At 43.6% G+C, this 26,126-nt stretch overlaps 1 protein-coding gene across 4 annotated transcripts; it reads left to right on the forward strand.

Moving 5' to 3' along the window:
- The first annotated feature begins 3,183 nt into the window (after positions 1-3,183).
- On the forward strand, positions 3,184-16,942 carry syt10 (synaptotagmin X). Of its 4 annotated transcripts, none has more exons than XM_028954399.1 (7): positions 3,184-3,563; positions 4,298-4,919; positions 7,931-8,492; positions 11,287-11,407; positions 11,985-12,156; positions 15,294-15,423; positions 15,862-16,942. In XM_028954399.1, exons 1-7 carry the CDS (start codon positions 3,362-3,364, stop codon positions 15,931-15,933), a joined length of 1,881 nt encoding a protein of 626 aa, XP_028810232.1. In that variant the 5' UTR covers positions 3,184-3,361; the 3' UTR covers positions 15,934-16,942. The 4 variants fall into 4 exon arrangements, with proteins under 4 accessions (XP_028810232.1, XP_028810234.1, XP_028810233.1 ...); XM_028954401.1 differs by having other exon boundaries at positions 3,184-3,548; positions 4,472-4,919; positions 15,862-15,933; XM_028954400.1 differs by having other exon boundaries at positions 3,362-3,563; positions 4,472-4,919; positions 15,862-15,933.
- The last annotated feature ends 9,184 nt before the right edge of the window (positions 16,943-26,126 follow it).

The following is a 26,126-nucleotide window of genomic DNA, read 5'->3' on the forward strand; positions in this document are numbered from 1 at the left end:
ATGACGTATTGATTCCCAACGATCAGTATTATGTTGATCAGCAATCTACCTTAGTGCAGGTCATTTGATGTGTTTCTAGTAAATCGATGAGTTATATAAGCTCAAAGGCGTCCGTTTTTGATGCCACGAATGACCGCTGGTAGGATGAACACACATTATATTCCTTAACATCAGGGTCAAGCCATCCTGCATGTAGATTTTTGGGCTGAGGATGAGAAGCAGCACTGACGTGGAAGGGAACTCTGAGAAACTTTTACAGAGAAATATGTTCCATTTACATTTACATTTAAGGCGTTTGGCAGACGCCCTGATCCAGAGGTATCAGTGATCAGTTCCGGTTCACCAGGACCCCCAACTATGAATACAATCTTTTTATTCACTCTGTTCTAGTTTCTATACAGAAGTCAGACAAGAAGAAGGTTACAAGTTCATCTAAATCTTCTCTAAAGAGGAAGGTGTTGAGCTGCCGTGTGAAGGTGCTCAGTGACTGAGCTGGAAGTTCATTCCACCACCGAGGGGCCAAGACAGAGAAGAGTCTAGATGAGCGTCTTCCTTTTACCTTCAGAGATGGAGGGACCAGGCGAGCAGTACTGGAGGCTCGGAGTATACCAGGTGCAGTGCGAGGTGTAATAAGGGCTGTGAGGTAGGATGGTGCTACTCCATGTTTGGCTTTGTAGACCAGCATCAGTATTTTGAACCTGATGCGTGCAGCTACTGGGAGCCAGTGGAGGGAACGTAGCAGAGGGGTGGTGTGGGAGAACTTGGGAAGGTTGAAGATCAGTCGTGCTGCTGCATTTTGTATGAGTTGTAGAGGTCGGATGGTACATAGAGGTAGACCAGCTAGAAGGGAGTTGCAGTAATCCAGTCGTGAGGTTACTAAGGACTGAACCAGGATCTGGGTGGCCTGTGTTGACAGATATGGGCGTATTCGTCTGATATTGTAGAGAAGTAACGTTCCATATCATGTTCCACTATAGCCTCATTCAGCATGTAGGAAGTAATGTCAATGGCTCTTTAAAAGACATAGTATGGGGCTTTCGTAAATAATGTCTTCAGAAGTGATCTGTAGGAGGAACTAATTACCTACCCAGCCCTTCAGTTGGTAATGAAGCCCAACAGGGGATCCAGACTGGAGTTGTTCGTCCTGTTTCCCATGGTTTCTGATTGTTTTCTCCTGTATAGATATAATAAATCTTCCCTGTTTGTGTTTATTCCTAAGGTGGTAGTAGCCTAGTGGGTAAGACACTCGCCTTGGATCCAGAAGACCCGGGTTCAAATCCCACTTACTACCATTGTGTCCCTGAGCAAGACACTTAACCCTGAGTGTCTCCAGGGGGGGACTGTCCCTGTAACTACTGATTGTAAGTCGCTCTGGATAAGGCCGTCTGATAAATGCTGTAAATGTAAATGGGTCACTGTATTGGTGTCATGTTGTGTGGATTAAACCTCCTGTCAAAATGTGACACGTCCAGGTGTAGCGCAGCGCCCTTCTCCTCTGTTTCCCTTCAATCTCTACACACCTAATATCACTTCTCACAAAACATGACCTGGCCCATCACCAACACCAACAGGCAGGCTTTCAGGCACTTTAAAAAAATGGTATTCATGTTATTCCTGCTCTTGTGTTGACACAGCTTTAATGGCCCAGTTTAGAAGAATAAAGGGGGCAGAGGCATGAACCTAACCTGTGATAATTCAATGTAATTTCCTATGTTAAATGAAAAAAGACAGAAACAGACACAGTTTTTTTTTTCATTACTAGCGGCCACACCACCCAAAATAAGGGAAGGGGTCACTTCTCAAAGCACAGAGCTTCATTCTTGGTCCCTCAGCTAGGAGGTCCAGACTCTTGAGGACGGGAGGTCCGTCTTTTCCCTGCATCTTCAGCGTCTGTCCAAACTGATCTGTCCTATCTGATCATTTGAAGCTGTTTAGTAACAAAGACGAGTTTGACGGTCTGTTGATTTGTGCACCCTCGCTGTTACTGGCATGGCCGCCACATCAAATTCTGCTTCTCAGACGTTCAGCAGGAAGCACACAGTTTAACAGAGACAAATTCCCATTCCGGTGCACAGTTTGCCGTGTAAACTGTGGCACAATCGGGACTTACCCCTACGAGACGGCCATGCGGGGAGCTTTCTGCCGTTAATGTCTGGTTGTCAAGGAGATTGTCTGTCTCTGAGAACAGCTGTTTTTGTTCTTGCACATGTAAAAGGTCACCAGATTGGAACGCACGCGCCAATCAGCCAGGCAAAGTTAGACAATTTAATTATGGCTGCGTTTTGCTCGTGAGGAGAGGGGAAGGATGTGATGTTTCATACCGGGATCTTTACACCTCTCCACTTTTAAATATGGACGCGCAGTCCTTAGAGAGGGTTGAAAACGATCTGCTGGACAAAAATGCTCTACATTGTTCAAATCTTATTTTCAAAGTTGAGTTTAAGATTCGCCGAGTTAGAGAGTAGCTGAAGCTGAAGGTTAGAGGTCTGGCAGATGTCCTCACACAGAGAGGAATACACAGGATTTAAATGGATGCATTATTCTTCCTTTTGGGGACTGAGGTCAGGATACAACATAGTTTTAGGTTCCAGAACTGTGTTCTTATTTCAAGGTGGTCACTTATATTAGATAGTTATTACTATAATTGTGCTAATATCTGTTTTTGAAAGTGAAGTGATGTGACTGTCATTGTGAAACACTGCAGCACAGCACACAGTGACACGGTGAAACATGTCCTCTGCATTTAACCCATCACCCTTGGTGACAATGGGCACCATGACAGGCGCCCGGGGAGCAGTGTGTGGGGACGGTGCCTTGCTCAGTGGCACCTCAGCGGGACTCGAACCGGCAACCTTCTGATTACGGGGCCACCACTGCTTGTGTGTCAGTATATTAAATTAAGGATTTTGTGACTCTTGTACTCATGACAGCATGTCTTTGCTGCATGTAAATAAGGAAAGTTCAGGAAAATGAATATTTTCTGCATGTGTATCTGTTGCATTGAACTAGAAAGGGTGGTAGTAGCCTAGTGTGTAACACACTTGCCTATGAACCAGAAGACCCAGGTTCAAATCCCACTTACTACCATCGTGTCCCCGAGCAAGACACTTAACCCTGAGTGTCTCCAGGGGGGGACTGTCCCTGTCACTACTGACTGTAAGTCGCTCTGGATAAGGGCGTCTGGTAAATGCTGTAAATGTAAACCCGGCGAGCGCTCTGATTGGACGCTTCCTGGGTGTCACCGGCTCCGCTCGGGCACAGAGGCTGGTGCGCCGCGCCGCGCGTAACAGTGCCAGCAGGACGCGTGGACGCATGGACGCGTGGACGCAGGGACGCAGGGACGCGTGGACTCTCCGCCCCAATGAACCCGCGACCGCACGGCTCGTCCAGCGTCCAATGGATTAACCGGAGAGACATGAGCGTCCGCAGCGGGGACGGCGTCAGCCTGTGCCAGAGGGCTCTCCAGATCATCACCGAGCTCTGCCTCACCGGACACGTCGACCGGGAGAGATGCTCGGACATCTTCCCGCTGGAGGGACCCATACCAGGTAAAGGAGCTGCAGGTAAATGGAAACTCGCTTTCACCCCGATAAGTCCCGAGATCGTCAGGCAACAGGTTGCGCGTCGCCGAGAAGGAACTTTCCTCCAAACTCGTCATTATTCAGCCTGGAGGCAGGAGCGCAGAGCGAAGATGTCAAACGATTTTTTACGTGTTATATAGTTCTTCATTTACTGACAGAAATGTTGTGGTTTATATATATATATGTTCAGTATAAGACAAGACAAGAGTGTGAAAAAGAGAGTGAAACGTTCAACTTGAAGTTTATTACATAAGTTTATTGGCAGTAGGGGCGTCCAGACTTTTGACTGGTCCTGTGTATAATGCTTTTCATCTGTTATTTGAAAAGCTCTGTTACATCATGGTATGAGTTCCAGCACGTGACATTTGCATTTACAGTATTCAGTGACAGGGACAGTCCCCCTGGAGACACTCAGGGTTCAGTGTTTTGCTCAGGGACACCATGGTAGTAACTGGGGTTCGAAGCGCATTGGATCGCACAGTTACAGCCCGGAGAAGCTCATTCGTTGGCTCGTACGTGACATACCAACCATACAAACATGTCTGTAAGCGCCGTAACCTTTCACTCGCATCACCAAACCAGACTGAAAACATGAAACGGCAGCGTCGTACTGGCTCTATCCATGTAGATAACGTTCCAAAAAGAAAACCAGCTTCAACAAGTGATGAACAACTGCAGGAATAAATTTGCTGATTGATTAAGTCTCTTCTTTTCAGCTTCTCCTTTTCTTATGCCCTGCCTTCTTTCTTCTCTTTTCCCCTCTCTCTCTCTCTCTCTCTCTCTCGTCCGTGTATGTCTCATTAACTTCTCCTCCGCCTGTTCTCACGTTCTCGTTCCTTCTTGTCCTGGTCTTGGCTCTGTGGTTCCCGTCACCGCTGCTTCCTTCGCAGACATCTCTGTCAGTCTCCTTGCTGTTGTTGTGGGTTTCTGTGGCCTCGCCCTGTTGGTAGTCTCTCTCTTTGTCTTTTGGAAGCTGTGTTGGCCGATCTGGAGGAGCAAGGCCCTGCTGGCGACCCATGGGGAAAACCGCCCCCCCGGGGTGCTGCCGGAGGCTCCTCCCACCATGGCGCCGCGGCAGACGCCGGCGTTCGCTGAGCCCAAGGTGGCCGCGCCCGTCTGGCCTCAGCAGCAGCAGGTGCAGACAGAGGATGAGGAGAAGAAGAAGGTTCCGCAGGTGAGGGTCAACGGGCGGAGCTCGGTTAAACTGCTCGAGGCGGCCATGAAGATCAGCCAGACGTCTCCTGACATCCCAGCCGAGGTGCAGATGGCCCTGCGTGAGCGTCTGAGCAAGCAAGCCAAGATCCAGCGGCAAACCACCGAGCCCACCTCCTCATCCAGGTACCTGTTGCTCCTCTCAGAAATAATCAGGACGTGGCTGCTGGACCCTGAAGATGAACTCTAGTGCTGTTTTATTAAACAGCTATTAAAAAGGGGAGGAGCCTGTCAGCATAATTGACAGCAGTCACACCCCTACTTCCTCTTTCTGAAGGATTTCATCCCCTTCCTGTCAATACGTGACACATCTCCTCCCTTTAAACGTGACCATGCCAACAACCAGGCATTCTGATGGGGGGGAACTGGTGGATGGGATGTTTGTGTGTGAGTGTGTGTGTGTGTGTGTGTGTGTTTGTGTGCTGTGTGTGATCAATAAGAAGACCACCAGCCATTAAAGTTGAATGGACAAAAAAGTTCTTCTGTATTTTGATGAAAAACATTTGCAACAGAGGACCCCAAAACGTCCGGGGCCAAGGAAATGCACCTTAATAAGCCGAAATAATTTAAAAAATAGCCCTGATTACAGCTATTGCGGCCATATTTACTCTTAATATGAATCTGATTAATACTCTATACTGTTGAGGCCTTTGTGATTGTAACATTTAGTGGAAATTCATCTTCTGGATTAATAGCTCCTTAAGAACAACATTTACAGAATGAGGTTCCCTTAAGGCTGGGGTGTCGTGTGGTGTTGAAAACTGAAAAAAATATTTTTTGTCTTTATAAATAACTAATGCACCCCCCCCCCCTTTTTTTTTTTTTTTTTTTTTTTTTTTTTTTTCTTCCGCCATTCATGGTAGAATTTATGTAAATTTGCCAGTGACGTTAAAACGTACCTCTGGGAGTAACTGCACTCATAGACGGCAGTTCCCAGTTTGGCCACTATGACACTGCTGATTGGCTATTGAAGAAAAGGGGCGGGACGTTTTCCATGAAAGAATATTACTGTGGGCCTATTTAGGCAACACTTGGCCAATAATTGCAACCCAGTTAGCAAGTCATGTTGATTGGCCGGTTCATCGTCCCAACACAGGCCCAGCAGCAATGCTTGGCTCCACCCACCCCACCTGGAATTCACGAGTAATGCTGCCATGGCAACAGCCGTAAGTGACCCCGGTAATTAAACAATCAGCTCCCCTTCTCTTTGTTCCCGGTGGCAGCGCACTTGAAGCACCGCCGCAGCCGTAATTAACGCTGGCGTCCACCGCACAGATGCGTTCCGCGTCCTGACGGCAGCCATTAGAGTCACGCCGAGAACCGTCATTAGGGACCGTTTGAGCTGTTTAATGAATGAGGGGGTCCTCACAAATGGCATGGTCTTGAGGGATGCAGAAAGGGCACATGAGGTTGTGTAAAGGTCGCTTCTGTGAAGAGGCTCGTCTCACCGGAACGTTCCACCTACCACTCAGATCGTTCACATTCCCTGTCCTCTTTGTTCCGTCCCCTTCCGCGGCCCGTTACTGACCCAGGTTGTTCAACCCGACTCAGGGCTTTCCCTTATCCAACATGACCTGTCTGGTTCTGTACGAACACAGGGTAACACAGGTTAACACAGGTAGTTTTCTATCTATTCTTACAGTATGGTATGCTGCCCATAGGGATATACCATGGCAATTATAAATCTGTACATTTAATTATGCATATTCATAATATATTGAAAGTAATCAGAATATATTTTCTGTTTCTTTGCAATGAAGTGTTGTTAGAACGCAGATAAGATTTGCTCTGAACAGAATTTCAAATATTCGGTGAATGGTATTCCACAAATTAGCCAAAAGCGGATTTACGTGAGTCATTTAAACATTTCTCAGAGTAAGGTCAGTATTACATCCTCAGAGAATTCAGTAGTTCTTAACATTCTATAAGCAAAATGAGTCCCGTGCTTAATGCATTGTGCATCATTCATTATTAGACTGAGGGTTTTGTGAGAACTCATGAGGTCACTGATAATAAAAGATATTGAATTGTGACATACTTTGATTGGCAGACAGCAGAGGAACAGCTCAGCAGTTATTGAAATGGGCACAAAATTAGTGGTTGGACTGTCATTGAGAAATCCTCTGGACAGCAAGCAAAATCCTCAGTATAGTCCTAGAAGCATTTTAAAGTGTGGAGCTCTCATGGCTGGGGAACGATGATTCGGCAATACAGAACTGTACAGAAATCATAAAAAATGGTTCATACTTTGAACTGCACTGCATTATAAATATACCACCAAGGCAGGATCCTTGCAGAGAATAAGATGCATTGGTTCTCATCCCCCCTACAGGGACCGCCTGTTGCTTAAAATAATTTACAGCATGCAGTTCACTCATCGTGCATAATGCATGAGATGAAAAAGCAAAGACAGAAACCATCCTACCTTCTGGGCCTGGCTTTCTTAACACTGCCACTTATTCAGTTTTGGTTTGTGTTGTTTCTACTTTTATGTGCCTTTTAAAATTATTTTCTCAATGTAAAATTCTGCAGGGTTGCTGGTGTCCTCTTATCAGCAATAGGTGTCAGTTGCTAGGAGACCCCAGGAAGTAGTAAAGAGCCACAGCGAACGAAGTCATTATGAATTCTGGTAAATGGCTTTAACACAGCAGTAGCCGTGCTCACAGTGAAGAGCACCAACAACCAGGCAGTCAGCACTCTTCAGGATTAGAAATGAAAACTGGAAACTGGATCTGAAGCCACTTGTATGACAAGAACGATACCACTGCATACAACCCGATCATATTAGGCAGTGTGATTGGAAGAGAGTCGCATTATTCACTCTGAAGACACATGAATGGACCAAATATGATCCATGTCATATGAAAGACACTACAAAAGCTGTCGATTCAATAAAAATGTTTTAATTGTTGCAATGTTGCAATTAATGATGAATTGCAATTAATTCTGAAGTCTAAAGTTTTACTATAAAAGTGCTGTGAGTGAGCGGAATATTCAGCGCTATTTCTGAAAGGATGAAAATCATCATCTTTGACCCAGTGTTCAGTGTCGGGTCCAGCGCCTGATCTGTTTGACGTGTAAACTAAGAAGCGAGACACTTTCTCTACGTTTTGACTCTATTGTTCTTTGATTGACAGGCACAATTCCTTTCGTCGTCATCTTCCCAGACAAATGAATGTGTCGAGCGTGGACTTCAGCATGGACACGCTCCCAGTGCGACAGTCTTCAGCTGTCAGCATCGGTCGGATCAAGCCAGAACTGTACAAGCAGAAGTCTGTCGACTCGGAGGAAGGCAACAAGGTGCCGGCGGAGACGTGCGGGAAGCTGAGCTTCGCCCTGCGCTACGACCACGAGGAACAGGCCCTGGAGGTGCGCATCCTGAAGGCCCTGGACCTGCCTGCCAAGGACTTCACGGGGACGTCTGATCCGTACGTGAAGATCTACCTTCTGCCCGATCGTAAAAAGAAGTTCCAGACGCGGGTTCATCGGAAGACCCTGAATCCAACGTTCGAGGAGACCTTCCGCTTCCCGGCGCAGTACGACGAGCTCTGCAACCGCCAGCTGCATTTCAGCGTCTACGACTTCGACCGCTTCACCAGGCACGACATGATCGGCGAGGTCGTGGTGGACAACCTGTTCGAGCTCTCCGATCTGTCGCGGGAGGCTGTGGTCTGGAAGGACATCCATGCGGCCACCACGGTAAGAGTGCTACAGCAATATGAGGTTTCCTAGAAGAAAAAGGGTCTCATCAAGCTATGTGCTGACACCATCCAGCTCACATGAACCGTTCCTTCTCAGATGTTTCTTCATCACTCATTTTTCTGTATGGGTGCTTTGGGTTTTGGTCCTTATTTCCCAATTTTCTAAAGTCGTTACACATTTCTTGCTCGAGTGCATAAATACACGCCTGCCAGTGAAAAGCCGTAAACTGCAAGGCTACATGAATAAAGGACCTGTTTGTGGGGCCCTTTCATGGCCTTGAACTGTGTGGCGTAAGGACCCGGTTCCAGTCTGAATGCCGCTGCCTGCGCCCGCACCCACACATCTTGCCAAGACGACCGGGATTACAAAGAGAGACTAAATAAAGAGCCAGCAGCGCCAAGGCAACACACGCCGGCGGTGATCAGGCACACGTACCTCACGACACACCGTTACAGTTTATATTGCAACTCCGGACGGGGTTTCGCGCTTTGACAACGTGAACCACAACCATGACAACAGAAAGGAGAGAAGATGTGTCCATCACACTTCAAGTGCATTTTAAATGTTGAACATTTGACAATGCGATCTGCCGCTCGCTCTTTCTGTGAAGTTGACATTTGAATGAGCTGGAAAAAGTGTTGTCACGGTGACAGATAGTGTGTATAGGACAATGCCACTTGCACCCTGACAGTGGCGTCTCTTGCCACGTGCCAAGTGGTGATGATCTGAGGAGGAGAGCCCCTTAGCTCCCTGCTAATTAGAAACATATTCATGACCATGTGCGTCTCTTCGTTGAGTGGAATAGTAATAGTTCATTATTGCACAATTTACAAAGAATTAAGCATGATTTTTAGCGATTATTTCTTAAGCCAAAATTGCGGAGCAAGTGCCAACCAATCACATCCATTAATGCATTTAACCCCACTGGCCAATCAGTGGCTTCGTCCTTCATGACAGACACGCCCACCCTGCATCAACGGTGTTAATATATTTTAAACTTAATCCAATCCAGCTATGCCCTAATTGAAGCATTTCGGCCTGTCAGGTCCATGTAGTCTTGTGCCAACACAACACCAGTTTCCACCAATGCGGATAGCCATTGAAATTCATGTTAATTAACATTGTGCGCTTGCAAAGAACCGACTGGCTGCACGGTTGACATATTGGTGGCTTCGGTGGGGCCTACAAGCTGCACATGAGTTTGGATTTAGGCGGAGCCGGTGAAGCGCATGCACCCAACTTTGATTCCAAGTCCAAGAACAGGCCTTTCTGTATGGTTTGATGTACGGGTCAGTAGGTCCTGTGGGCCCTTTCGGAAAACATTTGTTACTCTGGTTCAAAAACCAACTTTTTCCGACTTTGCAGCCAGTAACGTGCTTGTTGAAAGTGACTGATCTGATTGCATTTTAAAACATCACAATAGTATTACTGCTCACATGAAATGCGCAATATATAATAATTTCTGACTGACTGATTGCAGAAGTATCCTACATTCACACTGATAGTCGCTGGTATTACCTGCAGATTTGATTGTTTTTGCTGTTTTCTTGCCTTCACTTTTCTCACCCCATCATCATGCCACCCGCCCCACGAATAAACGTGTCTTGGTAGAGCACCTTTCACCCTTCACTCTCTGTAGCCATCAGCATTTCAATAATGACCAATCAATAATGACCGCAGACGTGTCTGCACAACATATTCAATACAGGTTACATAGAAATTACTTTCCATAGAAGAAAAATTATTTAAATTCAGCTGATCAACCGTCTCTTTATTGTAAATTACAACAGAAGAAGAGTCCATAAAGATGTCTCAAAACCTGCGGTCCTAATAAATTTGTGTTGAAAAGGGCAAGTGATTCTTCCAAGTGGCATTTTGAGAATGTCCAAGCAGACCAGCGTGGTTCTCCAAGCCCCGTTAGAACAAAGCACAGGAGCGGTACGGATATCAGAGCGTGGCTCCGTCCTCATGGCGGGGGACTTAAATGACGCCTGCACCCAGCTGTTAATGGTTTCACGGGGCGGAAGGGACTTAATCACGCTCCTTCCCTGAAATAGCTCCTACATACCCCCAGCTGAAGCTCCTGGCACCGCGCCGCAGTGGCGTGGGTGATACTTAAAGGCCTGTTTGTGCGCATCATTCACTGGGAGTGGAGGATTATGGGATGTCAGGGTAGAAAACAGAGGGGACGTAACTCGGCTGGGCAGAAAGGAAGTGGATGAAATCAGCGCTATTGCTGTCCTCTGAGTCAAGGGTTTATGACTCAACGGCGGAGGTGTAACAGTAACGCAATATGCAGACTTCACGTCCTGGATTATCCAATAAAGGAAACGTTGCATTTACGTTTAAGGCATTTGGCAGACGGGGAAACAACAATTTCTTTTACAATGCAATGTTTTCCCTCTACGTTCATGAGAACGTTTTTTTCTGATTGGTGTAGACTTTTTGTGGTCAGACTTTGATGCAGACTGGCGCTCTTATAATTCACATTTCACCACAGTTAGTTTCAATCTATGATTTCATTGTGTGTGTTTGCTCGGAAACAATATCAGCTTGCAGATGGAGCTACCGCGTTTAGTCGGTCAATCATGTCATTGGTAGGCTGATACACGACACCTTCGATCTTCTACCTCCATGCTGAATTATTTCTCCTCATGTCAGTGGCACAAGATTAAAATGCATTCACGAGCCTTGACAGAAGGTGACTAGTTTGTCGATGAAATGGAAATCGTTCTATGTATTAGGGGTGTTTGGCATATAAGAGACGAAATGATCATTTGTCTTTTTGCAGGAGAGTGTGGATCTGGGGGAGATTATGTACTCACTCTGCTACCTGCCCACGGCTGGCCGGATGACCCTCACTGTCATCAAGTGCCGGAACCTCAAAGCCATGGACATTACCGGCTCCTCAGGTAAAAAAAAACGAAATAATAATAATTATTACAACTGGTGCCGTTTTAATTGGTCACTTAATTAGCTGCTTAGAGAGGCTTAGCCGGCAAAGTGGTAAATCTTCACAGTCGAGCTGTGTGTGAGCAATGATGGGGTTTGAAGTGTCTCTCTCAGCATTTATTAAAAAAGCCTCTAATAAATTAGCAGGAAGTGGCAGTGTTTCCTCCCGGGGTCTTGCCAGGGCATTTCTTCTTATTTATTTACTCCCTGTTTGCTTTAATTGCTCATGGATTAAGCGAATGTATAATTGTGATATTAAATCAAATCAGAGCAACTTGCTCCTGAATCAAACTATGAAATCCTTTATGATCCAATAGTTTCAATAGATGTAATTTTATATCAGTCAAATTCTATAATAATCCATAATCCATAATGTTGCCAGGAAACAGCAACATGCGGAATAACTATCTTAAATGCCCCACTGGTTTTTCTTTTATTTTTAATGAATGGTGCTGTAATTAAATGTTATTAAATCACTGATCTAATGTCAACCCTGACCTGAAGAAGAACTGAGAGGGCTCCTTGCTTTCAATGCAGACCCGTACGTGAAGGTGTCCCTCATATGTGATGGCCGAAGGCTAAAAAAACGCAAGACCACAATCAAGAAGAGCACGCTCAACCCCGTCTACAATGAGGCCATCATCTTTGACATCCCCCCAGAAAATGTGGAGCAGGTCAGCTTGTCTATCATGGTGATGGACTATGACAGGTAAGTCTTATGTCCTACTGGTCAAGTTTCACTGCAACTTGGTTCTACAGGTTCTACCACAGCCCATAACAAGCATTATAGCACTATTAGAAATTCCAATATTTGCATTATCCTCATCATATTAGTGGAGGACAAGCAATAGGTTAATAAAGTCTGGACAACATTCTCCCACTTGTTCACTTGGCTTGGACTTGGCTCTCCCTCTTCTTCCCTTTGAAGAACTAATCCGGAATACTGAGTCCAGGTGTGAGGACTTTACCTGACATTGCTGCTCCAGAAGGAGTTCAACACAGGGCTGGAAGAAGGATTCCTGGTCTTGGACCGGAGGAAAGAACAAGCCAGAACCAGAGATTCCTTCAAATAATAAACTTGGAAGGATGTTGCCAAGTTCAGCTCCCTGCATTTGAGCTCAGCTGGGCTGAATGGCCTCCTAATCTGGTAACATGGCGGCGTGACATTAGCTCACAGCGGCCTCTCCGGTTCCACAATGGTGTTTTCTGTATTCTTTCGTTTTTCAGCTACCGTTCATCGCTGGTGAAGTTTGTGACCGTGAGACACAGACCTTTTTATTTACCGCGGGAATTCACCTCAGTTTTTATTATTGGAGTGTAGATTCCACCCAGTTCTAATGCGAAGGAAGCGCTCTGTGTGCTGTACGGAGCTGTTAGCAATCTGCAGAACGTACACCATTTACATTTACAGCATTTATCAGACGTCCTTATCCAGAGTGACTTACAACCAGGGACAGTCCCCCCCTGGAGACACTCAGGGTTAAGTGTCTTGCTCGGGGACACGATGGTAGTAAGTGGGGTTTGAACCTGGGTCTTCTGGTTCACAGGCGAGTGTGTTACCCGCTAGGCTTCTACTAACACCCTGACGGACTGTTCATTATCGCCGGCGATTTCAACCATGCAAACCTCAAGTCAGTTCTCCCTAAATTCCTTCACAAAACCGGTTCTGAAGAGGGTGAGAACCTGGCCGTCAGGAGCCATTTCTGCTCTTCAAGACTGTTTTGACTGGCAGATGCTGCAGCCAACAGCAACACCATCAACTTGCAGGAGTAATGACATCAGTGAACAGCTACATCAGCAAATGCACTGAGAATGTCACAATCTCCAAGTCCATCACAACAAGATCCATCCAGAAGCTGTGGATGACTGCAGAGATATGTGAGCTGCTTGAGACTCTGCCTTCAGGAAGGGTGACAAGGTGGCTCTAAGGCTGGACCAAAGGCTCCCTGGAGGATGCTCAGAGAATGTGGAGACCAGCTGGCAGCTTCTCACAGACATCTTCAACATTTTACTGAGCACGTGTCTCAAGGCCACCGTCGTGCCCGTGCCGAAGAAGTCTATAGTCCCTTTCACTTACACCCATCATGGTGAGGTGCTTCGAGAGTCCGGTCATGAAACATATGAAGACCCTGCTGCCATCCACCCTGCCCTCCACTGCAATTCGCCCATTGTCCGAAACGTTCCATGGACAATGCCTTCACCGCCACCCTTCATCTGACCCTCACCCTCTGTTATATTGCATAATTATCTATCTGTAATATTATCTATTAATGCACAGCTCCATTTTGCACAGCAATATTTGGCCGGTTTGTCTGTCTCGCACACGTGCCCTTTGTGTCAGTATGTAAATTTGTTTAATGGTTCAAATGTTACGTGTAGCACCGGAGAGGTTCCGGAGAAACGTTATTTCGTTTCACTATGGACCATCTAACATGTATGTAGCTGAAATAACAATAAAGCTTCTTTGTATCTTTCATCTAGTAACACAAATTGCACTTTATATGAGCACTTTTATGTAAAAAATACATCAAATCAGTCACTCAAGAGCTCATAAAAAAGCTCAAAAAAAAAAAGTGGATTGTCTTTATTCTGAAAATGCCCGGCTTTTAAGGCGAGGCTACATCTGCACGGGTTACAACAAATCACCGGGCTTCCCACCGCGAATTGAGAATAATGGGAAGTAGCTGTTTTATCGCAGGGCTCTGCTCCAGCCTTGAGTGCAGCACAAAGTTGGATTTAGGGATTGAAGCCGGCCACAAGCCCTTCAAACCCTTATCCTGACTAATGTCCACGTTTATCTCCTAATGCTGTGGCCCATTTGATCGGGCTGTTCAGCCAACACACAGACATTTGGTGATCGCTGTCAGCCGCATAGGAACAGCTGCAGCCATTAATGTTCTCCTTCCCTTCTGGAACCATCCACATCTCCTCACACCGCTCTCTCCTCCATTCTTAATCATCGTATCTGCCATCTTTACTTCGAGGACAATGGGATTTGCCCAGTGTTATGTCATCTGCAGCAATCAGAATCTTTAAGTTTGAACAACTACAGATCTAATCGATTTCAGAATTCAGACAGTAACTAAGGGTTACATAAAATTTAAAATCTAAACATATGCATTATATTTGTGAATCATTTTGGACCTTTTTCGTTATAGTGATGAAATCTCCAGATACCACCTAAAAATAATATAATTTACATAATAATTTAGATTTCATATTGCTTATTAGATTTAATAAAGCTCTCTTTAAATTTAATTCCACTTTTGTGAGAACAACCCTTGATGATGATTGGTTGACTGGCTTGAAGACAATTGACTGATGATTGGTTAACTGTACGTTTAAAGTAAAGTGTCAATGTGTAGAAAAGCAGGTCTGATTAGTGAAGTGATTGTGAGACAGTGCAGCGCAGCACACGGTGACACGGTGAAACGTGTCCTCTGTATTTAACCATCACCCTTGGTGAGCAGTGGGCACCATGACAGGCACCCGGGGAGCAGTGTGTGGGGACCTCAGTGGCACCATGGCGGGTCGGGATTCGAACCGGCAACCTTCTGATTACGGGGCCGCTACCTTAACCGCTAGGCCCCCACTGCCCCAAGGAGCCAAACTGTGTGAATCACAAGTGTTTGCGTAGCTCTGGAACACAAATTAACCATTTCAACCCCTTGAAAGACCCCATGATTGTCTCTGATTAACATCCTGCCCTGTACAATTATTTTAATCAGGTGCCGCATCGCTCCACACGTCATCGGCCATTCTGTGCTGTAAAGTCTGAGTGAATTAAGGAGGTTACAAAACTAAAACTTTCTCAGGTGGGCGCTTTGTCTCCTTGTCTTCTGAAAGGGTGGGACACAACGAGGTGATTGGTGTCTGTCGGACGGGACCGGATGCAGAGGGTCTGGGACGGGACCACTGGAATGAGATGCTGGCGTATCCAAGGAAACCTATCACCCACTGGCACGTCCTGAATGAGGTAGAGGACATTGTCATTTTGAGCTTGATAGACCTTAAAAGTCACCCAGCCCCTTACACTCGGCCATGAACTGACAAATGAATCCACCCCTTGAAATATGGAAATGTCCAACCAGATAATCTATGTTATTCGCCAGGCCTATCAATGGATTTAAGTGCACTTAGTTCAAGAAATATTAGTAAATGAAAGGGTTGTGTGGAAAACTGGCCCTCGTATTCTATGATTAAGGCCAATCTAAGAACTCCACTGAATATGCCAGACAGGACATATAAGTGACAGCAAAATGACCCATTTCTGCCAGTAAAAAGTCAATTCAGCATGAGGAATTTCATGTAGAATCAGTCTAGAAAGACTCAAATTATTTACTTTTTTTAATGAATTTTGATAATAGAAATCTATAAATGTCTTTCAAATCTTTTTGTCTTTTTTTGTCCTCAGTGGCCAGGAAGAGCAACCAGCTTTGAGAGCCAGGGCTCATGCCCGTCCCCCAAAAATGCTCAGACTCCGTAGCATCTCGGAAGCAGCCCACATGATCAGGCTGGTTTATTGCTCAGTATTAAATGATCCATGTTAATCTCTGGTTGTCAAGTCCCTCCATCCACTGTCCTGGACCAAATGATCATTGTTTTCCTTTTTTGGTTTGAATATGCTGAATATTTCTTTCTCTGTTATTAATTAAAAGCTGGAAAATCCTGTTGTCTTTTACAAAATACAAATTTAGCTATTATTACATAATTTGTTAGCATGCATTTGAGTTTGAGTCTAGACCATCAGGGCATGTCTCTTTGTCTCTCTTGTTATGCAAATAAGATATGGTTAAGTGACAATTTTCCCCTTGAGGACAGGGGTGCTGGAGACTAGATGATTAGCGATTGGCGGTGGAAGCAGGTGGAGACTCACAGATGGACCCACACAGGTCCAGATTTCTCCGTCCACAGAGCTTCTGGCACAGGTTCGACCGTAGAAGCACACAGCACTTTGTCATTAGTACATTGCATTATGAAGGATGTAGTTCTAAAGGGTCAGAATGCTTATTTTCCACAATAATAAGTATATTTGGAACATAAGGTGTTATTTCAAGATAGACATGTATTGTGCAGCAGCCACTGCTGATGACGCTGATTGAAATGTGTCTACTAGAAACAGTGGTTCAGCCGTGAAGATCCAAATAATCCTGAACAGAACTGGTCCAACGATGCGTCTTTCTCTGTTGATGGGAAAGGCTACCGATTGTATAATTTGACAACGACAAGCAGATGTTAACGATTTTTCACCACAGTTTAGTTTTTCCATGTAGCAGGACACCAGACTGGGGGGGCGGGACTCCTGTGTCTCCATGTGGGTTGAGGGAGGCTTGGTAGCCTGATGATGTAGCCAGGTATCAGCAACAAGAATTCAGAGATTTATTGTCAGTACGACAGTATACACAGTATACCGTGTATTGAAATACTGTTTCCCCATAGTGCAATCATAAAAGAAAGAAAGAAATATATATATATATATACACACACACACACACACACACAAGAATGTGGTTTCATAATAGAAACTAAAACTTAAATACTGTACAGAGTACAAAAGAAAATTTTAAAACTTTCTGTACACTGAACAACAACAAGTAGATGCTTGTAAGTGGATATGTTGGATATTTCAAACAGGACACACGAGACAAGACGAACATGTGCAAAATGAGCAGAAATGTGCAAAATGAGCAGAATATTACGAGGTGCATAAGGCGGGAAGTGTATTGTGCTCTTTGCTGTTCATTTTATTCACCACATCTTACCAAAACGCTTGCTGAGAATCTGCTCAAAAGTTCTGTTATGGACGAATTTAGCATTCTAACTGGTTACATAGGTTTATCTCAGATGAGACCCCTACTACCAGATCTGGTCTCATCACACTAACTTGTCCTCCCACATGCCAGACCTGATGATTGCTGTTAACCTGTTAACCTCCAATTGCCAATGTACTTCTGCCCCGTCGACACAATAAATACATGCTGGCTGTCCATCGCCTCCAGTTCTGAAGAAACTGGATAATAATCTGGATTATTTAATTTCTTCTTTTAAAAAAAAGAAGCACAAGGATGTATATCTGAAGATGGTTAAAATTAACATTACTGACAAAAGGTTTGGTGACATGACATTAAAAATCTATATTTTTATTCACAGAAAAACTAGCAGATGGGGAAAGATTAAAAATATTTTGCAAGCAACCTGCAGGGGCACTAGACCTGCCTGTTGATGCAATGTCCATTTTCCTTTACTGTCCATGTGTCTGGCCTTCTTTTCTCACACAATCTAGCACTTTATAACCTGCCTTCTGAGTGGAGGGCGCTCTTGTTTTTCTTTTTGGTGAAGCCATATGACATCGAATAGCAGAATAAAATCCAACAGTAAAAGAGGATGAGTAATAATAACACGACAGAGGCAATTACGTAAAGGCTGTGTACTGTTAGCTTTAATTTGCACATGAAATCAATGTGTTGGTCCCCCCTCAGAACCCATGTTAGAGTAAAGCTGACTATTAATAGTATGTAGCATGTAGACTGTAGAACAATTAATATTTCCAAAAAAAAAAAAAAATAGTTTGGACATATCCTATTTTGCATTGTAAGTATTCGTGTTTGTATAAATGGTACAAAGTCTAAATGCCACTAAATATTTGAAAAAAAGGGAAATGTGTATGAATAATGTGATGGTCGTACAATGAGCTTGTGATCTTTGGTAACATTATTATGCAATTTGTGAAATAATTTGTCAATCTGTACATGTACATAGCAGCACCCCTCAAGAAATTGTTATAAATTTCTAACAATATCTTGATGATCTCAAAATTGTTATAGCTCACATTCTCTACATTTTAAAACCATCTTGAGATGAAGTAGAACTGTAATACCTTTGCAGAACTATGGTGTATTATTCGTTCGTTTTGAGTATATGTGCATATATTCAACTAAAGAAGAAACCATGAAGTGTACAGTTTGTCATAACTTTTGTATCTTTGCAGTTCAAAAAAAGCTGTATCTGATTTCTATGTACTTTAATTAAATGAATGGTGTGATGTTTTTTTTTTTATTATTAATAAAATATGCATTATGTTTCTGCGGGATTCCTGGTGCTCTGTGTGCCATCTGTTATCTAATCCATTATCAGAATTTGAAGGGTGAAAAAATCCTTTTTGATCGTTGTCTATCAGTAGTTTAGTGTTGTAATTTTCAGGCTGGTATCGGGAGCTTCTGGAAAGAGACATTAAGACACGGCTTGTCTTTCTCCCTTCTGGTAAAAAGTGGCTATTTGTCTTCACATATAGAGCCATTTAGTTAATGGACCTGTCTCTGCTCACACGTATAATTCAGCTCTCCTGGCTATTAAATTATTAAACTGGAAATGTAGGACCAGTCTCTGGCCAGCAGCAGGTGCTCCTCTTACTGGCTTATGTCTGAACAACCAGGAAAATTGGCATTTCCTTCTTCCCCCAGTGAGGATTATGCATGGAAGAGCAGTAAATGAAAAATAGGGACAAGTACAAAGCTGAGTAATGCAGCTCATCTTCGCTGGCCTTCAGAAGCACCATATCAAAGTAAAGCAGCAACCGGGCTTCGCAAGTAAACTTTGATCCTGCTCGCCATGCGGGACACGTGTCCTTAATCGCTTTGTGAATATCAGAGCGGCGTCTTCCTCGGCTGAGGCTGTCTGTAGAGAAGATGTATGCGTTTCATGACAGAAAACCATCTGCCACAGTACTGAAGATCCAGTGTGAAGAACAGTGGAAGCTTCAAGCAATGGGGCTTCACTCAATGATTTTCTTGCTCCAAAACCCTGTTTCAGACTCTCGAAATGAAAGCAAGGATCTTCGCTTATGTGTTAGAGATTAATCCATGATAAAGGTATAACAAGGCCTAACGTAGCTCATGTCTACGTTTCAATTATTCATCCACAGTTTAATACACAATGTACTGTGCAAAGAGTCTAAGGACTCTAAGAACTGATCCTGGAAGTTCAGTGACAGGCAGGTGACTATTTATAAAAGAAGGTCTTAGATTCAGTAGATTTGGAAGTTTTTTGGAATTTCACTTTCAGTGCTTGATGCCTAAAGAGCCTCGTTGAGACTTCATGGAACAGCAAACCAGTCAGTTGAATTGTAGCGCCAGGACTCACCAGTGGCAGCGTGTCTCCAGTTTCACTCCCACTGGCTTTTACGTCACACTGCCGAGAAAGGAAGGGGGCGGAGCAGAGAAAGTTTAAAATGAAGTCCCCTATTAGTTATGCATACATTGTAAAAGTTGTCCAGTTATCTGCTCTGAGTTTTGTGTGTCTAGTTGAAAGCTAAATGATGTCCAAACAACATTCCTGCCAAACCTTAACAGATATGAACAGGGAAAAGGTTGCGGTTCATGCAGGAAAAGTAAATGCATTATTTACCATTATATTTTATTAGTGGTGAGCCGTTATCGGCATAACGTGCTGCGTTAACGTTAGACTCTTATCGGGCGATAAAAAAATATCGCCATTAATCTATTCACAAAGTTGTGTTGGGAGCTGGGTGTATACTACGCAAGCTATTGTGCCGGAGTTAAATGGTTACACTAGATTTATAAGTATATTTCTTCTTTCTTGTTTCTTTTAGTTTCTTATTTCCTAAAGACTTTTATTTTGTTTTTGAGACCCGGTTCAGGTCTCTTGGACACATGGCGTGAGCTGTGAGAGGTGCGTGGGGTTTGTGTGCAAAAAGTTTCTTTCATTTTAATTTATGTACATATTAGGAATATTTTGCATGTGTGTTATTTTGTGAATTTTTTTTATGTTCTTTTAATACTGTATATTGTAGAGAGAGGTGCAGAAAGACGTGATGTTCTGACGTGATCTTGCTTTTTGTACAGAATACACTTTGCACAGAAAATCTCTTGGGTGTCTCATCATTTGTGGTTCAAGAAACGAAATCAAAAAGTTCCACAACGCAGAAGAAGAACCGCTACACTATGATGACTTTCACCTTGATATTTTAGCGCGGATGTATAACTAGCCGAATTGCACTGTAGGGGGCGAGAACGAGTCTTCGAACTGTGAAATTACCACATCAAACGTGACGTGGTAACATGGATGCAGCTATTTAACTGAATAAACAGTTGGTAAACACAAGTACATCTTATTGAACATAATTTATTTTCATCACCAATTATCATAGTAGAGCAGCTTTCTCAAGCAGTTTGTGATGCATTTTGGAAACAGGAGATGAGCCCCTGGTCTAATGCGCCACCTGGCTTGAGAAACCCGTTCTCAAAGACTTACTTTTAGTCATTATTTGGGTAGCGCACATATTCTGAATGCCTTCGGCAGAATTCAAATGAGACATTTTAATATAGATTAATGTAGATTACAGTGAGATTCATCTAGATTAAGAAAATTAATCTATGACCGCCTCTATATTTTACCCAATGACATTCACATGGCCTGCAGTTTAATGTCTCTTGGAGACCACAAGGGACAATCCACTAAAACCTATAGTTTTGAATGTTTAGAATCAGACTCCTTCTGCTTTTTATACATTTCTTTCTGATTATTTATGCATGGAAAATGCATCTATTCAAAGCTTTCATGCATATCATGTGCAAAGTAATGCATATATTCCAATTTCCAAATGGACGAGGTCATTCACCCAGATAAAACCATGAACAAGAAAGATCCAGACAGCTGAAAGCAGCATTTTGGCTGAAGTTATCTAGAGGTTAAGTGTTAAGCGTGGCAGAAACAGCCCTACTTACGCTGTAACCACAGCCTGTTGGCCGCCTAATTACAGCATTGTCAGTTTGGAGCGTTCTGCAGTTAGATTTAGGCACACGTCAAACAGGCTACAATTTCTGGGAATATACATATTATGCATCCTTTTCTTATATTTAGTGTGAACAGCGATTGCGCGGTGATGTACTGAACAAGTTGTTTCATTTTTGTCCAATAAATGTTGTAATATATTCTCCCTTGAATAATGAGAGATGTTAATTGCTGTGGTGCAAATTTGTGGGACGGACGGAGGTGCACTGTTGGCTGCTGACAATGGCTCTGGTAGTAGAATAGTGGGTAATACACTCGACTCTGAACCAGAAGAACACAAGGTCCCGGGCTCAAACCCCACTTATTACCATCGTGTCCCTGAGCAAGACATTTAACCCCCCCTTAGAGGGGGACTGTCACTACTGACTGTATGTAAATGTGACGCTGACACCCGGTTTGATCTGCGTGGACTGGAAGATTCTGGGGGAAATTAGTCACGACAGGGTAATAAGTGGCTTTGATGAAAATGAGATGTTCCATCTGTTCAGACGGCTGACAGTCCACCGCTGTCGTCCCGCGGAGACTCATTATGAGTCAACAATATTGCTCTCTATGGTGCCAAAATTGAACAACCACCTCAGTCTAGACTGAATCAACGCCATGGGTGAACGGGGAAATTGCTCAGTGTCCGATCGTGATCTCATTACGCAGCGCTAGAATGCGTCACCTCAGAGTACCGTGTGTCAGTAGACATCAGTAGACATGGCGGATGCAGCTGGCCAGGCAGATGTTCCGTGGCAATCACACGCCTCACCGAAATTCAATTCCTTCTACTTTGGTCATGTGAGCAGTAGAAGAAATGATTATTCTCATCTCGAGATTTCTGTGATAGTAGAATACTTTTGGGAACTGAATGCATTTCTAGCAGAGCTGTTTATGCTTGTTGTGCCAGTTCCTCCAACTCATGACATTTATTCCATGTCAAAACATGAACAACTTTTAGGATTTTGTTTACATTTAGTCAGTCACAAAATGAATGGCACTTGATTCTCAGACATTATACAGTCCAACACAGTGGTTATTATCTTCATATCTCTAATTCATTCCATTCACCATCATCAGTTTGGCTTTGGGCCTACAGAACAGGTCAGATTGCAGACACAGCACATGCAAAATGAATTTGTCACATACGTAGATGTACACACGCACAGAAATGTTCACCGGAGACGTGGATGGTATTTATGGGATTTGCAGATCTCTCCCTAGTGACCAAATGTAGTGTGTCTATGATGGACGTTTTGAAGCACGAAAGTCATGAAAGTCAAATTAAAATTTTATTTGTCACATACACAGTCATACACGGTATGATATGCAGTGAAATGCTTTTTTGCGACTACTACAGACCACAGTGTTGCAAATGTTGCAAGTATACAATGAACCAATATTCAAATATTGCAAACATAACCAAATATTAAACTTTTACGTCTTTAACATAAAATATGTGTAACTGGTAGGGTGAAGGTGTGCAAATGAGTTAAAGACAATGTTTAAAGAAAAGAGAAAAGAGCCATAAAAAAAGAGCAGTAAAGTAAAAAGCGCAGTGATTTTGTGCAAAGTGAAAGTCGCTCTGGATAAGAGTGTCTGACAAGTGCCATAAATGTAAATGGGTCTGCCATCCACAGACTTTGTCTTTTCCTAGTAGGCAGAACGAGAGTAGACAGATATCCACCAAACACATGATCATGACTGAAGTGACCCTCTCACATCTTTCTACAGGTCTGTGGGGTGGAGTCTGAGATAAACTGAATGCTCGTTTTGCGTAAGAAAAGTAGGACCAGTTGAATTTTATAGTGTATTTTGTGTGCTACCATATTATGAGGTTTAAAGAAAAAACACAAAATGTCCTTTTCGTTGCACCGTTGGACTGACATGTCAAATACTGTACTTGTGCAGTGATGTGCAGGTTGCCCCGAAACAAATCCAAATTGATTCCACCAAAAAGAAAGTAGAAATGATTGTGTTGTCACATTTAAAATATTCGGTATCATTATTATTAAATGTCGCTGCATTCTTGTAATGCCACGAGGTGGAAGGAAACCGTTGGATTCCGTTTCTCATTAGTGCTGCGCTGGGGTCCGTGGCACCAGGGTCCTTCCTCTGTGAACCAGGAGACCCTTGACTGCGTTAATAAAAGGCCACTACTTTCATCCCTGAGTGGGTCACCTGTATTTCCCCACCTGCTTGTGAAGTAATATGAAACTATGAGCACCAAATTATGCATTATTTTTAAATGACATTGGTAGGTCTGTGTATCGACACTATTTTTCAGCTTTCAATGAAGTCAATGCAGCAATGCATGTACAAGAGTACAGAAATACTGGCTTTGTTATCTTTTAGCCCATATTCTTTCTTTGGAAAACTTTTGTCTCCAAATATGCTTTTTTTTTTTGCTTTTATTGGTCCCTTTATACTGTATCTGAAGTGTCTTTTGAATTACAGCCACTTTGATCCGGTCCAACAATGAGATTTCCCAGGACGCGCCGTTTTAATGTTTGGCACAGACATGAAGTCGTGTTGGCGTTTTTACATCTAATCACCCAGCAACTGCAATGCTTCACACGTTCGGAAGCCATGACGGTTGGTGGAGATAATGTTTTGTTTTTTTTGTTTTTGTTTTTGTTTTTTTTTTTGGGGGGGGGGGGGGGGGGGGTTCTCTGGGCGGAAGAAGCATGAGAAATGGGAGGTAACCTTTTCCATTATGACGTCATGAGGGGACAAATTCCGGATCCAACCGTCTGAGCTGCCGCTCTCTGAACGGTGAAGCAGAATGACCAAAACACTCTTTACGGTCATCAGCCACTGCAGGACCATAGACAGGGGACCTTTAATGAAAGTGCATTATCAGCAATGTAAACATGACTATGCTACTCTATGAACTACAGCAATATTGTTAGGTATTATTTTGGATTGCAGAAAGTGCTTGTTAGCTTTTGTTAGCATGTTTTCCATTCCACTCTCAACCATACATCAATCCTCCTCTGCCAGGCCAGCCAAATGGGTTCTCATTTATGCAATGTTCTTGTTTGCACTCAAATTTCCTTGAGGGCCTCCACTTTAAATGGAAAATGGCAGACGAAGAGCTCCATTTTTGCTGTCCTTCAAAGCCTGGAGAGGTAGGACAACAAAGTAGTCCTCATTTCCAGGAAACATTCACCGTCGTACAGTCATGATCCCTCATTTACAAGGATGGGGCTAAACATCTGAAGCCTTCTGATGCATTGTGTTTTTAGAAGTAAGGCCAATAAAAAGACTGGTGTCTGTGCCCCAAGACACAAGGTGACTGCATGAAACAAGTGACCTTTCACTTGATCGCCACCACCACAGGTCCACAGAAAACAACAACAGAGATGAGCCACATCTCCATGGAGACCACCAAAGACCCCCAACAGCATCGCTGTAACTTGGAGACAGTAGCAGGTGTGCAGTACATGTTCCATATTCCATGGATGCACGTGTTTGAACATAATGTGCAAATGTGTTTTGTTGTTACCTGTTAACATTATTAACACTGCGAACCGGAGACGTGGATGGTATTTATGGGATTTATAGATCTCTCCCTAGTGAGTGTATCATACAACAATATGGAAAATAATGTCTTCTGTTTTAATATATGGGAATTCTAGAAGGTGAAGTAATAAGATGAAGTTGGCACATCCCACCAGGATGTTCTGCCCCGAGCTTTTTAAAAGCCGTACTACGTGTAGTGTACTAAGCTGTACTAGTGTACTATCACCACACTGAGAGGGAAAGGAAATATGCAGGTTTAAAACATAATCGCCAGTCCAGCTTCCATTTCACCTCGTTAGCATTCATTTTCACCTCCATTTCTCTAAAACGGCGGCCGAGAATTGCAAATCAGATTAATTTTTCATCCAAAAAAATTACGAGGAGTGAATTATACAGAAAGGACAGCTGTTAAAGACCAGAAGTTCATGTTTGCTTGGCGATCATTTACCATGCAAGCTTGACACGACCGGACCCGGGCCAGCTTTTATAGCCACTGTTTTTAATGTAAAAGAGCAAATGTTGCAATTAAAATAAAAATGTGCACACATATGCAACCAGATCATGAAATAAAATGTTGTTGCAGCATGTGTAGGATAATAAATATGAGCTCTATTTAGATATGATGGTTTGATCAAAGTCCACAGTAGTTTCCACCTCATAAACACGCGGCATTTGCTGTTCACATCATTTCTGAACACAGCTCCAAAAAAGCCTGGCCGGATTCCGAGTTCCACTCAGGTTGGATTACCCGACAGGAGCCTGGGTCACCGAGCTTATTTCCTTCTGAGCATCTCAGCGAGGAGTCACTGGTGGAAACGTCTGAGATGAGCGGCCCAGAATAGACATTTGTACCCTGTGGAGGGCTGCACCACAATCACATACCATTAGAGCTCTTCACTTCTTATGCAGTTTGACACACGCAGTATGGACACAAACACACACACACACACACACACATGTGAAAATGTAGATCAGCAGTTGATGGTGGAAGAGACCCAGAAGTTTTTTGCTACTAGTCTGGATGAAGGTGCATTTCTGCAACAACTTTGCTTTTAGGAACTTCTAATAAGATAAGTAAAACCTTCATTTATCCCGAGTGAAATTCTTTTGTCCGAAAAATTATTTTTGTCCTTCAGAGACGTAGTACCTGCAAAGACAAGAGACAGACGGACAGCTTTTTATTTCGTGGTTAAGATGAGGCGGAAGAAAGAGAAGGAATGATGTGCATCTGAGGAGTTCATACGCAGACGTGAGGCTGAATTTAAATGTGGCCGTTCCTCATGGTGACCATCTCCTCACCTCTGTTACACACAATCACCTTCTGTAGTCAGATTAATGAGCCCCAGGTTCATTAATCCAGGT

This window comes from Denticeps clupeoides, chromosome 15 (genome assembly GCF_900700375.1).
Source record: "Denticeps clupeoides chromosome 15, fDenClu1.1, whole genome shotgun sequence".
Taxonomy (NCBI): domain Eukaryota; kingdom Metazoa; phylum Chordata; class Actinopteri; order Clupeiformes; family Denticipitidae; genus Denticeps; species Denticeps clupeoides.

Bases quoted from the DNA above. Each gene is read 5' to 3' on its own strand.
- syt10 (XM_028954399.1), top strand. From the start codon at position 3,362: ATGAACCCGCGACCGCACGGCTCGTCCAGCGTCCAATGGATTAACCGG. The intron at 11,408-11,984 runs GTAAAAAAAAAC...CTTTCAATGCAG, and splicing joins GGACATTACCGGCTCCTCAG to ACCCGTACGTGAAGGTGTCC. The intron at 15,424-15,861 runs GTAGAGGACATT...TTTTGTCCTCAG, and splicing joins ACTGGCACGTCCTGAATGAG to TGGCCAGGAAGAGCAACCAG.